This window comes from Pteronotus mesoamericanus, unplaced genomic scaffold (genome assembly GCF_021234165.1).
Source record: "Pteronotus mesoamericanus isolate MK-2021 breed Mesoamerican mustached bat unplaced genomic scaffold, CSHL_Meso_final scaffold_99, whole genome shotgun sequence".
NCBI lineage: Eukaryota > Metazoa > Chordata > Mammalia > Chiroptera > Mormoopidae > Pteronotus > Pteronotus mesoamericanus.
Genome location: NW_026555330.1, coordinates 9,194,664 through 9,211,964, shown reverse-complemented (window position 1 = coordinate 9,211,964; position 17,301 = coordinate 9,194,664). Strand labels below are relative to the sequence as shown.

General features: G+C 48.3%; 1 protein-coding gene across 2 annotated transcripts in view; it reads left to right on the top strand.

Moving 5' to 3' along the window:
- Positions 1–10,756, top strand: part of NTNG1 (netrin G1) — a 247,003-nt gene extending 236,247 nt beyond the window's left edge. For both annotated transcript variants that reach the window (XM_054564706.1, XM_054564705.1), the window contains one exon: positions 10,530–10,756. In XM_054564706.1, the coding sequence (XP_054420681.1) occupies positions 10,530–10,756 (227 nt within the window). The remainder of the gene's footprint in view (positions 1–10,529) is intronic.
- The last annotated feature ends 6,545 nt before the right edge of the window (positions 10,757–17,301 follow it).

The following is a 17,301-nucleotide window of genomic DNA, read 5'->3' as shown; positions in this document are numbered from 1 at the left end:
ATGACACAGTTATCTCTTTTTAGCCTCAGGTACTTGTATTTCCCAATAGCACACACCAAAGGCCTGAGGCATCGCCCCGCCCCCTACTCCGAGTGTGGATGTTTCACACCTGGGCAGCCCTTCCCACTCCCCACATCCTCGCAAAGAACACCAAGTCCTCCCGAGTCCTCCTCCTGGCGTTCTTCTGTGGCCCCGTGGTGCCCTCTCACCTCCACCCCGGTAACAATTTCACCAGTCACCTTCCAATTTAAAAAAAAAAAAAAAAAAAGCCACAAATTTTCTTCAGGGCCAAGTCTTTCTTGCCTTCATTTTAACCAAAATGCCCATATTACGGTCAGAGCTGATACATTTTCCCTGATGACAAACGAAGGGCGCACGTCTGAACTCAGGCTCACCTGGCCACGTGGCTTTCCCCTCCCCCCCGCCCCCCAGCCTACAGTGAGCCATGGCTCCAAGGAAGAAACCCAAGACTAGTCACCGTTCTTGTCCTGCCAACACTCTCCACGATGAAGCCGTGTACAGGAAGCCCTGACCAACCACGGTGCACGGTTTTTATACGTGTCCCCAGGTTACTTCCTGTCCCGTTCCCTAAAAAATATTTCACCCCTCCCTTCAAGACCCCACTTGACCGCTGCCTTTTCGTGCTTACCTCCTACTACTTCCCGAAGCTAAAGTGAGGCCACCAGGGGGAACTTCCTTTTACTTCCTGCTCGCCAGCCTACAATAGAAGCTTTATGTCCATCTGTATCAATATCTCTTTTTCTGTCCTCTATCTACTAATAAGGGATCAAAGAGACAATTCTGACTTGTTTCATATTTACTGGGCCTCTCTTTGGTGCCAGGGACAATGCCGGTTTTCATGACATAACCACAGGGCGCAGGTTGCGGCTGCGGTGCGGACGTGTACACATGGGGCGCGTGCGAGTCTCCCACAAAGTCAAGTTGCAGGTGATGCATCCCCTTTAAGTGCCGTCTGCCTGCGGGCCCCTCGGCTGGGAAGGCCGTCGGAAATTCCATCACGGTCATCGCTGTGGCTTGATGTTCAAGTGTAAAAATGTCCCCCCGTTTTGCCTCAGTCCGCACCCGGGAACCACAGGGCCTTGGGCTGTGGGTCTCTTTAGCTCAGGAGGCTGTGCTGGTTCCCGGGTCACCTGAGGCTGTGCAGCCTCGGGCGGGGCCAGGCATCCCAGCGTGCAGCGCCCTCTCCTGATCACGGGGTTGTGTAGGAATCCTCCCGGGGCGCCCCGCCCGCAGCCCAGGGTAGCTCTGAATGTGGCCCAACACAAAATCGTAAATTTACTTAAAATATTATGAGGTGTTTTTATTTGTTTGTTTGTTTTTTTGTGATTACATGTCGCACTGTAATTAATGTGTGGCTCAAGACAACTCTTCTTCGTCTTCTTCCAGTGTGGCCCAGAGATGCCAAAAGTTTGGGCACCCCTGTATGCCTTTTCTGAGATAATTATTGTAGACATTTAGGATACTTGGTAGTTTGACTAGAAATACATGCCAATAGCACAAGTATTAAAATATGGCAAAATTTGGTCCCATGAGTCATTTCTCAAATGAATTACCTTTATCATCTCAGTAAAAGAGACTCTTATTTTCTCAAGTAACAACAATTCTTTTCATGGCCCTGACTGGTGTGGCTCAGTGGATTGAGCACTGGCCTGCGAACCAAGGAGTCGCCGGTTCAATTCCCAGTCAGGGCACATGCCTGGGTTGCAGGCCAGGCCCCCAGTAGCGGGTGCATGAGAGGCAACCACACTTTGATATTTCTCTCCCTCTCTTTCTCCCTCCTTTCCCCTCTATCTAAAAATAAATAAATAAAATCTTTTTTTAAAATTCCTTTTATGAACATTTTAATATCAGAGGACTATATATTCTAGGCAATTTGGAAAGAGTGGAAACGATAAAGATGAAGACTAAAATTACTAACATCACCCGCCCTCCCGCCAGCCCGAGAGAAACACCGGCCGCATTTCGGGATAATTCGTTGCAGTGCTTTTTTCTGAGGTTGCCATTCATAAGGGGAATGTGGAGGTTTCCGTCGGTGTTCGGTGGGGATCGCACTGGATAAAACATTTGTACGGCTTTTCCTCCTGACTTAAAGTCACGCACGTTGAAACGATGGCTTCCACCCTGCCATGCGTGGCCACCATGTGGGACTGCGCCTCCCAGCAGACCCTGTCTTTCACCTTGGGCAAAAGAGTAGAGGTAGTGCCTTCTTATTAAACCAGACACGTGCATTTTTCTGACACCAGATGGGAAACGCCGTGGCTTCTCAGCAGCACTTTTATGAGCGCCTTGCCTCTGTCCGAGTCTGAAGGTGTTGACCTAAATAGGACTTCAATACATCCTTCAGGGTTGCTTTGGGAAAGGTGCCCAGCCTTCGGCCTGCAGGAGTCTTAGGAAATGAATTCTTTCTCTACATCAGCAGAGGCTTTTTTCACGTTGCAAACGCTAGAAACTTTGGGGAGCGTGGGGCGGCACCTCGCGCTCCTTTGCTGGCGTCACCAGGTACCTGCTGGAGCTGGGTGACCGCATACTGCAGATGTAGCCTCCTTCGAAACGTGGCTTTTTAATGACGTTTTGGGCAGTATTTCCTTTGATTAGACAACAGCAGGCGTCACTCCCATAATGTTCAACAGGGAAGAATAGAATGGCCGTTCTCATGTGTCAGTGCCTGCCGTACGGACTCCCCAGACCTGTCTCACCACCCAGATGGCGAATCCACCTTTTCGCACACAGCCCTCTGCTCTGTTCCTCGCCTCACTGCACTGAAACCAGGCGGGCTGGATGCTAGGGAATCACCTAGGGAATCGTGCCACCAGCATCGCTGTCCCCAGATGGATATGGACACGGACAGGAGTAGAGACTGACAGAGGAAAACAAGGAGGCTCCCACGTGACAGCCCCGGGTTTCAGTCTAGATGCCGTTTGCCTCTCACGGTCCCCAGCCCCACCGCGCAGGGCTCTGCGGCGTCGCACACAGCAGGCGGAGAGAAATGCTCAGGACCTGCCTGCTGACCCCTCGCCGTCCCTATTTCATGCCCGCAGGGGACACATACATACACGCACTGTCTTTGAGGGAGGACATTTGCTTCCCTTTTTCACTGCAGGCACCTTGAACTGGAGGGAGAGGAAGCGATGAACTCATTCCTCTGACAGAAAGGAGCAAGCGCCTCGTCCTTCCAGCAGTGGGGGCCGTGGGGGACAGGTCGGCCCCTCAGGCTGCGTTTTAGAGCTCTTAAGACACCTCCTCATAAGTCATCTTGAGACTCCCAACGACTGGGAGGCGGGTGGATGTGGGGGGGTGGGTATTATCCTTGCTTCAGAAGCGAAGAAAGAGAGGCACAAAGAGGTGAACCAATTTTCCCAAGTTCACCCAGCCCATTAACCGCAGAGACCGGGCTTGAATCACAAGTTCTTCACCTGACTCTTCCTACCCCTCCTGTTTTTAGTGCAAAAAACAAACAAACAAAAACACCTCTCCCTGTTCCCCAGGGAACCAGAGAAGACAGACAGGCAACACCGATCCAGCAAACACAGGCCCCTGAGTCCTCACCAAGGCTCATAATATTGGGTCAGAAACCCCGCAGTCACACGGATTTTATCATCGGAGGAAGAATTCCCCGCTCGTCTCCTCTTCACATGCTCGGCTTTCCGTGAAAAACATTATGCAAGTCATGAAGAGCAAGAGAACTTCACAAACACCTTCTTCAGACTCCTCCCCGACTTCCTGGCTGTCTCCAGAACCCACGCAGGCTCCCCGGGAGACGCCCTATTGTTCTTCCAGCTGACACGATCATCTCGACAAGGCCCCTGGAGGCTGGAGGATGGCCACGTGGGCCACGGTCACTAAGTGGTTTCCTGAGGTGTCTGAGGCCTTACAGCAGCGCGATGGCTGCTCAGGACGAGACCTCAGGTTTCACGTCTCCCCACCCGTGTCCTCTCGGCGGCACCCCGTCCCCGATCACGGCCAGACGTAAAAGACGGGGGGACATGCAGCGAGGGCACCTACAATTCCACCCCAAAGGCCGTCCGCCAACAGTCTGTAAAGTTCCTTCCATACCCCGGGAGCTAACCTGTAGGTTCCGTTTCACGTGTCTCATCTCGCAGCTTAGTAAAACAGCTGCCGAGGCTGAATAAGTGGGTCATAATCCCAGCTCTTTATCTCCCTGCCACACGCTCTCGAACGCCTGAATCAGAACTGAATGCTGCGCACATGCTTTTGTTATTAGCCTGCTGGGCGGAGGTCATTCATCCTTTGACGTTTCTTTGAAAAGGATGGGAACAATTTGGAACATCGTTCCCTCAGCAATCCCGGGCTTGTTTCAGGTGGTGAAGGTAGAGGTCACTTTATTAACACAGCCATCAAGGAAGGTTGTCACGGCAACATATCGCATCAATTCCTTGAAGTGTGGGAGACAAAGCCAAAAAGAGAAACTTTCAAGTCTATAAATACAGGCCCAGCAATTGCTCAAGCACACAGCTCCCTGGCAGGGTGGACCTAAATGTGTAGCTTTGAACAAGACCCAACCAGAAAAAAGAAAACTTGCTTTTGGTAATGTAATGGGTCGTTATGACCGTAATGGGAATAAGTGACCGTTCAGGTCACAGAGGAAGAAAAGGGCCACAGCCAGCGATCCCACATCCCGACCGGCGCCCTCAGAGCCTATGAAATCCTCCTCCAGGTCTGCTTTTCAATACCTTTCAGAAAGGAGTCACAGAGGGAAAAAGGAATCAGACTCTCACAATTCACGTTTTGACAATGGATATGAGGCTTGGGAAGAGGACGTGAGCGCAGCAATCAAGAAACCCACCAAAATCAAGTTACAGAATCAAGGAATTCTGCTCCATGCCCGTAACCCTCATCATCCAAGCTGCAGGAAGAGTAAAAAGATGTGAAAGAGGGAGGAAGAGATGTTTGCTGTTTCTGTTCTTTCACTGTGAAAGTCCGGAGCGTTTTCATAAACAATGAAACAGCAAAGGTGGGAGCGTATTTATCTGCCGTGGCGGCTTGCTCACCAAAGCTGTGATCAGAATTAGTATAACCTCTCGCTGACTTCAGCCTCCCCCAGAAAGGACCACCCTCCGTCTTTCAGCCCCGTAACTGGGTTTCAGTGTAACCTTAACACTATACCCCTACCTATCAGGGGCCACAGATTATCTTGGCCACTGCATTTGAAAGCATTCCTACCATTGAAACATCGGGGGTGTGTAGGTCCTGCAGTGTGATATTGGACACACCATGAACGAATTATTTTTATCAAGAGTAAAATGATCCTTTAGAATATAGCCCATCTACGATCAAAGTAGGATTACAGTAGCGTTTCATATCAAGGGGGTCACAGTTTATCATAATAAAAAGAAAGAATTGTGCCTAGCAAATAATACTGTGCATCCAAGGTCAGATCAAGTGCTGTGGGAGGGATTTGGACATGAACCTTCTGTGCTAACTGAAAGGCCACCCTCTGAGACTGCGAAGAGAGAGTCAGGACGTGCTGAATGTCGGCATGTCCCCAAATCAGCTCAGAGTTTTCAGTTCAAGGCCCATCCACACAGACAGGCACCAGCTGAAGAGGCTGCTCGCTGGTAGGTCCATGTAGGACAGAAACCCTTCCCTAGTTGGATTTCCAATCCGCAGCTTCGCACAAGATAAAATAGAGGTAATGCAGAAGTGCAAATGAGTGTTTACTCTGGTGCTGCCAGTTCTATCAGCTGGTGGCTGATGCCCGACACCTGGCATTGAGAGGGACTTTGAAGTTCAGTGCAAGCGAGTGCCACAGTTAGGTAGCCAGGTCTTCTGGGTACAGGGAAGAGAAAACCGGAGCAACACACCACGTGTTTGCCATCCCAACCGGGACCTTTGGCATTCGGGGTTACGTTTGCTGCCTCAGCGGACTTGCATTTGGAGCACTGCCAGAAGGTGGTAGCACTTAGAAGATGTGCCACTGAACGCTACTCACAAGGGCCTCCCCGGTCACCGTGTGGGGCGAAAGGAAGCAGAGCAGCCGGTCAGCGCAGCTGAAAGTTGGCTGCGGGCCGGCAGAGCGTCCCAGGCAGCACCGACCGCAGCTCTCCTCGCGGGGAGACCTGCGCTGCAGGGCGAGTTCTACTCTTCTACTCCCACTGCTTTCTGAGTTTTCTTCAAGCTCTGACTTCACCCTTTGCGTCAGAGCAAAGCGCAACAAATGACAGAGGGCGATGTGGGTTTCGCTCATCCTTTAATTCATTGTGAGCAGTACTAAAGGGTCTCTGAGCCCAGCATTTACACCCCTAGGAATATAACCCACTTCTAGCACCGTCGCCTCGAGTCCTTGTGGCTCTGCACGTGAACACGCACTGTCTCTGATCTCGAATCACCAGGGCATCTTTGTTCTCCTTTCTCCACGTTCATAAGGACAGCTGTTTGTCTTCAATGCTCAGGCCAACACCTGGAGCCAGGCCTTCCCCGTTTTACCTCCAGTGTTAACCAGGGTGCAGTCCTGCCGGCGGGGGCCGTCCTGCGCGTTGCAGGGTGTTTAGCAGCGTCTCTGGCCTCTATCTACCCACATGTCCTTTCCGGGGTTGTGACAACCAAAAAAACATCTCTGGATATTGCCAAATGTCCCCTGGGAGACACAGCCAGCCACCCCCTGTTGAACACCACACCTTTAGATTAACAGCCAAAGACCTCTGTGAAGCGTTAATTCCTCAAATTTCTTCAATCCATTTTCTAATTATTCCAAAATCCCTTCTTTCAGAGGCAATGAGAACATGCCATGCCTATTTGCATACTTCCCCTGTCCAACTCCAAGTGCCCTTCCTCTCCGGCACGTCCAGTCTGCCTGTTTACTCCCGGACCCAGGCCCCAGCAGCCGGAAGCCTCCTGTGACTCTTTCGGAGCCACCCTGCGCTTTGTCACCATCTTTTGCTCTCAGCATCCTTCATAGTCATTGTTTCTCTTCCTATGGCTTCAACGCTAAGATCCTCCAGGGTTCTATCTCCAGTTCTCATTTTACTTAGTCTGTGCTCTACCAGGACGAGGTTGTCTGCTCCCGCAGCTTCACCCTTTGTCAGGATGACCCATCAGACCTGTCACAAATCCGTGTCTCCCGAACCCTTAACGAGCTTTCCCTGCTCTTAACAAGGCCCCTGACAAAAGAGCCTACACCCTTGAGGTCAGTAGGTCCAAAACGAGGTTGGCGCCAGAACTTCTGCGGATGAGGTGAAGCTGGTTCCAAAAACGCTGAGCCCTGGATTCAAATCCTGCTGTTGGAAGAGAGGCCGTTGCTGGGGCAATCCTGTTAGGAAGAGCCACGAAACGGGAGAAAAGCAAGCTCTTCTCCCTCCCTCTTAGCTCCTCTGCTCCCTCTAGCGCCCCCTGTGGGTGGAAGCCAGGAGACACCTTGCAGGGTTACGGCCTCAGCGTCAGAAGGATGGGAAGGATGGGTGGACTTAGAATCAGGAGACACTAGTTTCAAAACCGGCACAATGCTCTTTCCGGTCTCTGTGCCTTGTCTTACACAGTTTCCCATCCCTACTGCCCTTTCTACCAATAGCTTCCTGGTGCACGCCTCTGTTCAAATACAGTCTTCTTTCTTTAATCTACTCTAATCTCTCCCCCAAATAATTATTCAAACCGGCACCTCAGTTCCCCTAGCAGTTTGCAAATGCTTCCTTTATAGTTTTCTTTATATTGTGTCATAATTATTTCTGCACATGCTATTTGTTTGTTTTCTGCCAAACTGTGAGCTCCTTTAGGGCAGGTAGAGTAATGACCGCAACATGTAGCAGGTAACCCCAGATGTGCCGGTTGAGCTGGATGGGTCTGGTAACAGCATTTTAATGGAATTAATATCACATCACTTCTTACGTATATTTTATCTTCCCAACCAGACTTGAACTCCATAAGAGCAGAGCTTTCTATTTCTTTCATTTCTTCCTGGTGCTTAGTGCAAGGTTGCGTAGGCTGAAGAAGAGCTCAATGATACTTGCTAACCACCTGGTTTGTTCATTACGCACCACAATTTTCGTTCAAAGTGACACAAAGATGGAGCATAAGTGTATGGATGGCAGGTAAGGTCTGTCGTCAGGTTTAGACGTGTTTCTAGCACACAATTCCAACAGAGTATACTATTCCTATGGCCAGGTGCTCTCACCGCTGAAAGACTAGCACAATCAAGAAACCAAAGGTCATATGTCTTACAGCGAATTCTAAAGTAATGAGATGTGCTCTAGGTTTCTCTTTTTCTCTGTTTCTCTCTTACAGAAAATGTATCCCCCCGATTCATGAGGCTGCATCTGTCCCTTGTATGTTTATTAAATTTCTCACAATCATCAACATCAACCAGTAGATTATTTGAACATAGACAAGGCATTGAATTTTAACTTAATCACCAACTTCTTGAAAAACGAAACCTCTGTTCAACAACTGATTTACATTCAGGCCCAAGAAGAAGCAAAAAAGCTTTTCTTTTTTTTCTTTTTAAGGGGAGTGATATTTAATTAACTATTGATTTCTTCTCAATTACTCAAGGCAAGCAATTATCGATATTGATGGAAGAGAGATTTCCTTAGCTCCAGTACCTAAATGAAAGGAAATATCTTATTCAACAATCTGCTGCCTGGAATCAAAATGCTGAGACTCTTTAAATGCAAACAATTATTTGGATCTGTTTATTCCACATTGTCCCAATTAAACAGATATTTCCTGAAGTGTAAGCAAAACAAAATCCTGAAAACCCATGCATGCTTTCCAAAATAACAACTACCAAAAAAGAAAAGAAAGAGAAGGCTTTTGTCAGTTTTGACCATGGTCTAATCTCTCTCCACTTGTAGACTTGGCCTGCTGACTACAGCTCTCGACATTTTAAACCGTGACTCATAAAATACTATAATGTGGGTCTACTACTCACCATTTCTATGCCACCCAATGAGAGCTAGCTTGTCTAATCATCCGCTACATCATTTAGAGCAGGAACGCCACCTTATCTATCAAGACTTGGAGCTATAAGGTTTAGGAGGCCTTAGTTGTCACTCCTGTCATTTACAGATAGCAGGTGTGAGTACATTTGAGAATAACATCAATACATTATGCAACTGGCACCAAGAGGCCACCAAGGAATTGGGGAAGGTGCTAACACAGGGCCCTGTTTCGGCCACTTCGGTACTAACCCTACGAGTATCCCCCGCCATTTTTTTGCTCAGCTCAGCTGCACACAGAGCATTAATTAGCATGTTTATAAGGAGCTTCTTTTGAAGGTGACATGACCATTGAACATGAGTAATGACAAGACAACATCCTCTGTTGAGTAATTACGTGAGAGATGGGGGTTATTTTTTTAAAATACTTTGCAGTTGATAGAAGTGTGTGTGTGTGTGTGTGTGTGTGTGTGTGTGTAAATCACGTGGTTCCCCTGGGGAAATTTAACCATGGCATTTCCAAAACAATGAAAAAATGTTATAATTTATTTTTTTTAAAAGATCCTTTTTCTGCTCTGCCCCCACCGCCCCTTCCAGAGTGTTTCTCCGTATTAAGTGCTTAAGCAGCATTTGTCGCTGGGCAGTGTTTTTGGCTCTTTTACTCTGTGTTGTTGTTTTAATTTCCCTGGGTTCTATTTACCATTCTGCTAAATCAGTGAAACCTTGATTATCTAAAAGAATAAGAAACCTGGCGTTAATGGGGATAACCAGAATTTTGAAGAACTAAGAAATTATTAGAGGTGAAAGTTACATGACAGGGACCGCAAATGAATTGTAGTCTCTGGAATTGCTTGTCTTGACTTATTTAAAGGAATGTGATCGATCGATGAACAGAGTGAAATTTGGGTAATCAGGGTTTCACCACTGCATTTATGATTATCCCCGGAAACCAAGGTAACCTTGGGCTCTACCTCCCAAATTTACAAGACAATAAAAATCCTAATAGGCTGTCAGGGGCAGAAGTGACTGCTCTTCCTCACACCTGTCCACGAAACAGCTTTCTCTCTTCCCCTGTGGCTGCCGCCTGGCGCATGCTGCCTGCCCCCTGTCCCATCCTGTCCCTTCCAGTTGGCTTCTGTCACCATGCATGCGACACTGGAGTCACCTGCAGGGAGGATGTCGCGTCCCTTAGAGGCTCTTGGTCATTTTAGCAATCCTGCTTTGCATTTTAATTAGCATCATCTGGCTTCAAAGCTCTGCATTCTCGCATGAGGCACTTGTCCTTTAAACACCCGGGAGGTCACCGCAGGTGTCCCATGAAGAGAAGCCACTGCCAAAGCAGGTGTATTTCGTTACCTTGTACTCTGTAGCCTGAAATGCACAGTGATAACATCTCTGCTTGCAGCCAAAATCTATAGAAAAAGATCGGATGATGCAAACAAAGGCAGCAAACCACCTGTGTTTGGAAATTGGAGTCACGTGCTTAGTTGGCGGCGGGGAGGGGGAGCGCGGAATCGATAGAGATTTTCTTTTAAGCTGAAAACATGATGTACCAGATGAACTTAAATTGATTCTGCTTCTCCTCCCCGCGCCCCGCTCCCCTCCCCCCTCGTTCTGCAGCCAATGTCTGCGACAACGAGCTTCTTCACTGCCAGAATGGAGGGACGTGTCACAACAACGTGCGCTGCCTGTGCCCCGCCGCCTACACGGGCGTCCTGTGCGAGAAGCTGCGGTGCGAGGAGGCCGGCGGCTGCGGGTCGGGCTCGGGCCCGGGCGCGTCCCCGCTCCGCCGCCCGGCGCTGCTGGTGACCGCGCTGCTGGCCACCGCCGGCCCCCTGGTGATCTAGGCTGCGCCGCGGCCACCCGCCGGGCCTGTGCCCTGGGGAAGCAAGCGCGGCCCGAGCATTTGCTACTGACCTAGAAACACACTCTCAGACACCCCCACTCAGACGCAGGGAACGAACTCCAGAGGCCCGACTGAACTAAGCCATATTTGTCAGCCGCGGGCAACACCGGCGAGTCTGTTCCCTTCTGACTCCGGAGCGGGCAGCGGCCGGCAGTGTCACTGAAGATCGCACGGCCAGCGCAGGGCTCATTGCCGATGGGAAAGGCTGGGACAGCCCCCCTGCCCCCCAACAGGAAAGACTGCAACACAAATCAACCGACCTAATAAACGCTTGTGCTCTCACGTGGCGCGCCCCAGTACCGCGCGGCCGCGCGCGGGCCGGCCGCGAGGGGGCGTTCTCCGCGGGCGGGGCGCTGCGGGGCGTGAGCACATTGGTTACAGCCGCCAGCCTGGCCTGTCTCAGCCCCTGACCCCCTTCCAACCTGTGCTTTAGTGAACGTGGCTCTGTAACCCTCGTTGGTTGAAAGATTTCTTTGTCTGATGTCGGTGATGCACATGTGTACCAGCCCCTCCAGAAGCTCAAGGCAGCCACGCCCCGTCTATCCACGCCGCGCCGAGTCCTCCCAGCGCTCGGTGCCCGCGCGCACCCGCTGTCCAAGAGTGGCCATAGGAAAAAGAGAAAGTGTATCTATCCTTTTGTATTCAAATGAAGTTATTTTTCTTGAAATACTGTAATATGTAGATTCTTTTGTATTCTTGCCAATTTGTGTTACCAGACAATCTGTTCATGTATCTCATTCGAATCAGCAAAGACTGACATTTTACTTTGTTCGCTTCCGTTCTGTTTCGTTTCATTGTGCAGCGATCTCTCTGTAAGGGCAACGAATGTGCTGGCATCAAAGAATATCAGTTTACATATATAACAAGTGTAACCAGATTCCACCAAAGGACATTCTAAGTGTTTTCTTGTTGCTTTAACACTGGAAGATTTAAAGAATAAAAACTCCTGCAGAAATGATTTCAGGAATTTGTATTGCAATTTCTTAAGATGGAAGGAGAAGCCACGAAGCGGTTTCACACTCACTTCGCTGGTTTCTATGTGGACTGAATGCACGCAGCTGGCGGATTTAGTACCCAGGGAGATGGAATGACGTTCACTAGCTTGGACAGCTTCTGCAAGATATGAGACTATTTCCACTTGGGAAAATGATAACAAACAAAAAAAAAATCTAAGCGATTGCCAAGATTATGCCAAAGCCTGTTGGCAGAGTACTAAGAGACTTTTATTTTTCAGTCATGCTATTTTCACAGATTGATGGGACCATGTGACTCTAGGGACGCTGATCTATGTATCTTTCCAAATACAGTGTTTACATAAGTGTCGTAAGGGGCAACCTGGGGAACCAGGGAAGTCGCAGGGAAATTGAGTGATTAGCAATTTGACTTGGAATATATTCAGACAAACTATTTAGAGGAAATATCAAATATACAGCAGCAAGTAGACATAACTGCTGTTCCTGAGAATAAAGTTTGTTTTAAGTACCGCCCAAGGTGTAATACATTCTTGTTTCTGCCTTTTATTAGGCCAATTACCGTGCCAGACAGCAAGGGGAGGCGGGCGCGGGGGAGCATCGCGCGTTCCAGGGTGGCTGACACAGTGCGCGTCGCTTCCTCAGCACACTCGTCCTGCAGGTGACAAGCGTGTTAGCGGCAGCCTCTCCTGGACCCAGAAACAATTATCGGCCCAAACCAGAGCCGTAAAGAAACGAGGCCCTACAGGACCTGGTCGCACAATGAGCGCTGGTAGAGGGAGGTCGGCCGCCGGCTTCCTGTCTGAATCCTTGGCCCAGCCTGTTTGCCACTCTTGGCTGAAACGGTGGGGGTGGGGCGTGCGGATAATGTCTTCTGATAAATAACCCGGCTAAAAACTAGGTAAAGGAACAGTGTGTCTTATTGGTTTTGTTCCCAGAAAAGCCAATTCAAAGAAGGCAATAAAAAGTAAACTGGTAACGCCTGCCCTCTCTGCCACCCCACATCTAAGTAGATTGGATGTTTGCTATTCTAACCCACAGTCTCTTTCGATGTAAGAAATAAGGGAAGATGGAAAGAAATTAGAGCTCTGGCTGAGTGCCAGAAGGGCCAGCCAGAAATTGGAGATTTACATGAGAAATATAAACAGCAAATTACCTATCAGGCTCACCGAAGACTGCACGTAAAAGTGCCAAGAACACACAGAGCCTGAGATTCCTTATAATGAGGCGGATTTTCCATATTCAGATTGGGATTTACATTGCCTTACAGTTTATTAGCGCAAACCGAAGGGAGGCTGTGTGTTCTTCCCAGCCACGGCGCACTTTTTGTCACCAGGCTCAGGAGTCGGGCTGCGCATTTCATTTCAAGACCTAGGATTCCAGAAGCTTAATTCTGAAATTTAATGAAGGCCTGATCTAAATCACTTCATCTGCATGTTATCTTTATGAGGCTCAAGGAATCTAAATTGAGGAGGAATATATTGCGTTCAGTGGATTTAGATAGAGTTTTATGAATTTCCTAAAACGATGTGATCTGCTTTTAATAAAAATTCACTTTTAGGTATATAACCCATGAGGATGAAATGTTCTTTTGAACCTGGATTCTCAGATTCCTCTACAGGGTGTGTTTCTTTGAAAAACCCCAGCTTGGTGGATGTTTGTGTGGTTGCTCCCTGGCATTCTTGCAAAGCTGGTTCCATTTTTAATAGGAGGCCTTAAGAACATGATGGGGTTGAAAAGTGGGCACTAAACTGTTCACAAACTTAAGGTCCTAATTCTTGTTCTGCCTATATTTGCATTGACCTTTAAGGTGGGTTAATGCAGTCTTGCATACAAGCTAATCTGTCGACTTCACCACAAAGTAAAATTGTGGTTCTTTCCATCAACACCACTGATGAGCCTAAGACTGCAAAGAAATCTTGGTCCAAATGTTCGGCTCCATGTAAAGTCTTGGTATTTATGGGAAAGGGACCGGACTGCCCTGCGGCGACCTGAGAGTGCTTTGCTTCTGACCCCGTGCGCAGCCTAGAGGAGGAGCTGCCGTCCCAGCAAGGAGGGGCGCTTGTTTAGAGGGGTCCATTCCAATCCTCCCCCTGCTCCAACTCAGTGGCGAGGAACCTTGGGTTCCCTACCCAATGTCCTACACGTTTTCAGGTGTGTGTGCCCCTCTTCCGGGAGTCCAGACTCCTGAAGGCAGGCCGCGCCAGGAGCGCACACCCCCGAGCACCAGGGGTTAACCCGGGGGGAGCCCCTGTGGGTAGGGGGGTGGCCGGGCCTAGGGGCACACACTGGGGAATTCACTTGGGAGTGCGCAGAGGCACCTCTGCAGCGAAACCAGAGCTCAGGGGCGGAAAGGAAGGGGATAAGGGCAGGGGGTGGGGGGTAGCCTGGGGCTGCCTCGGGGCTGGGGACCAGGACAGAGCTCTGAGCGGTCTAGCGACTCTAAATCTGTCCCCAAGTTCCCAATTGCTATGAAAGCATTTGTGTCAAGGTAGCGGACCGAGCACTTGTTACTCAGCACTATGTTAGCTTGCTCTAAAACTCTTCAATATTTAGACATATGGCATCTGGGTTTCACCAGGCCCTGTGCCCTGGCCCCGGCTGGGTGGATCTCCCTGGACAGACCCTTGAGGGGCTCTTGAGTCCGATCGTTAAGTTGGCACAAATCACTCACTCAGGAAACAGATAGGTGCAGGTCTGAAGGAGGCCTGTGGGCCCCCATTTGTAGTTCGTGCTCTGCTTCAGCTGTTTTTTGGACCTGGGGCCTCGCTGGATAGAACATGAGAACTTTTGGATGGGCTGGGACAGCGGTGAGAAATCTGTGAAATCAGATCGGCCGTCTCATCGTCCTCGCTCCCCGCCGTCAATACCCTGGTATTATTGGGACGTACAGTCCCCGTAATCTGAAATGGGATGCCCTGTGTTCCCGGGAGATGAGCTGTTGCACTTGCCCTGCTGTTATCTAGTAAATAAAACACCTGTTTAGCAGCTTCTCTGCTCACAGAATCATACAGACTATGTCGAAACTTTGAACCACTCGTTCTATGTATTTACATACGGGACGCTGTGTATTTATGATCTGGTCTGATTTAAAGCTTCATCTTCCACAGTCTGAACTAGAATTCTTTACCCGCCATTTTTATTCCCAGTTTTTATCGACAAGGATGGCAAGAGTGGTAGAAACTAAGCTGATACTAGAACACTATGAATAACCAGATGAAACATTAGGATTCATTTTGAGAACCCACACTCAGAACCAGCAATGAGAAATATGGACAAGGAACACCCCCAGGGTTTTGACCCAAAAGTCAGGTCATGAACAATTCTTTCTTTGCCTCAGGAAATCAGGACTCGGTGCCGATCAATTTTCTTTCTAAGATATATCCAGTGTTCATCTCGCACCAATATTGCAAGAGTTCTGACCATTTCCACAGAGAAGAATTTTTTGCTTCGAACTGTATTTTAGCTTTCTTAAAACTAAAAGTAGTTCTTCTCTTTAGCATTAATGGGAAAAGCCAGCAATGGACGCCAGCCTAAAATGGACGCCGGCCAATGTCAGCTTAAACTGCCCATAAACACAGTATGACGTCAGAAAGAATTAGGAATGCCACGTATCATATTTTGAATTTTCACCAACAATCTTAGGAAAAAGAGATAACTCTTCACAACAGCTGGGAAGGTATAGCTGGCATATTACCACCATCATTTTGCATCTGAAGAATCAAATAACTAAGAAACAGACACGTATCCTCTATAAATCATCACTGCATTTAACTAAAAATGAGAAACTGACATCTATGAAAAACTTACATTAACAATGAAAAATGCAGTTATCTGAGATCTACCATAGCAGAAAAGTTCTGCCCCTGATACAGTTTTAGCATAGGTTGGGAAACAAGTCTACTGAGAAGACTCTAGTGATTTTAGGGCATGTTGTTTAGAGTTATACCCGGTGTGTCCAGAAAGTATCCAGCCACAAACTATGAGAAGTAGAGGCATTTTTTGAGGAAGATACAATATACGAGAAACATTGTACATAGGATGAGGACACCTCAGTCTCATTCAAAATAGTCACCTTGGGAGCTCACACAGTTCTCCCAGTCACCATCAGCTGCCCCATCGTATTTTCCTGACTCTCATCAACAGTGAAATTTTTTCCCTTTCAAAAGTGATTTTATTTTGGGGAAAAGCCAGAAGTCAAGGGCACCAAATCTGGGCTGAAGCAGGGCTGAGTCACCTGGATGACTTGATGTTTCGCCAGAAAACCCTGCATGGGACATGATACATGAGCGGGTCCATTGTTGTGATGAAGCTGCCAGTCACCCGTTGCCCATAGCTGCGGCCTTCTGAATCATCTGAATAGTTTCCGTGGAGAAGTGTTCAAGCCTAACTCAAAATCTGATGCAGATTCTTTGCTCTACTCGCCCAGTCATTTTGAATGTGACAGCCACACAACACAGATGCTCACTCAGCAGCGTCTACCACCCCCACTGACTAGTACAGTGAAGTCATCCTTGTTCACACATGTGCATTCCAGTCCACTCTCCTTGGCTGCCAGGTTACATCGATGTTGCACAAACCTCTCTCATTATATTAACAATGGCTGGACCTGTTCCAGGCAGGCCTCATATTTGAGCATTTAACAAATGCTGAAGTACTCCCATACATTCTCCAATCACCCAAGAGCCCTTTTTAACTGATGGGGGGATTCAAATATAGTAGTAACATTTAAAATTATGTGATGTTTTTATTAACCTGAAAGGAGAGCTGGTAAAATGGGCTATTATTCTGCAAGACCTAATTAAGTTAACACTGAAGATGTAGTTAGGTTTGGAAGTAAAAATAATACCCATTTTCTTCACCAAGTTCCATTTTTTTTCCAAAGGCATCACTTTAACTATTATTTAATTAGTGAACTATGAATTCTATGGGGGGAAAAGAAACCTAGAAGAGAGAAAAGATAATTACTACCCCTCCTCCATCTGCCTGGATAGACTCAAACTCCTCCGTGACAAGAACGTGTCCAGTGACATTAAAAACAAACTGTACCATGGGGTGTATCCTCCAGCTGCCCTCTCCTGGTGGCAGCACATTATGACTTTGCTCTTACAGGGGGCATTCCTTCTAATCTAATAAGAGGAGAGAAATAGCAGAAAAGCACACACCTGAAGCCCCGTTAAGAATAGGTGATTCTTTCTGCCCCAGGCAGGCAGGAACATAATGTCATTTATGTTCGCTTGTGCTCACACTCTGACGGAGGGCCGTCCTGGGGGAATGGTTTTCCCTCTGCCAGCGGGGAACAGCGAGAACACATTCTCCAAGGAAATAGCATTTCGCTATTTACCAGTCATGCCCACCACGTGAAGCCCTGAGTAATCGTCTTGGCTCTTGTGGCGTGAGAAACTCCTGAAGGCAAAGAGATTGGTGTCATTGCTCTCCTTCTCATTTTCTCTCCCTTTGGGAAAGAAAAGAAAAAAAAGAAGAAAAGGAAATGGGTCCAAATAGAGGATGATTA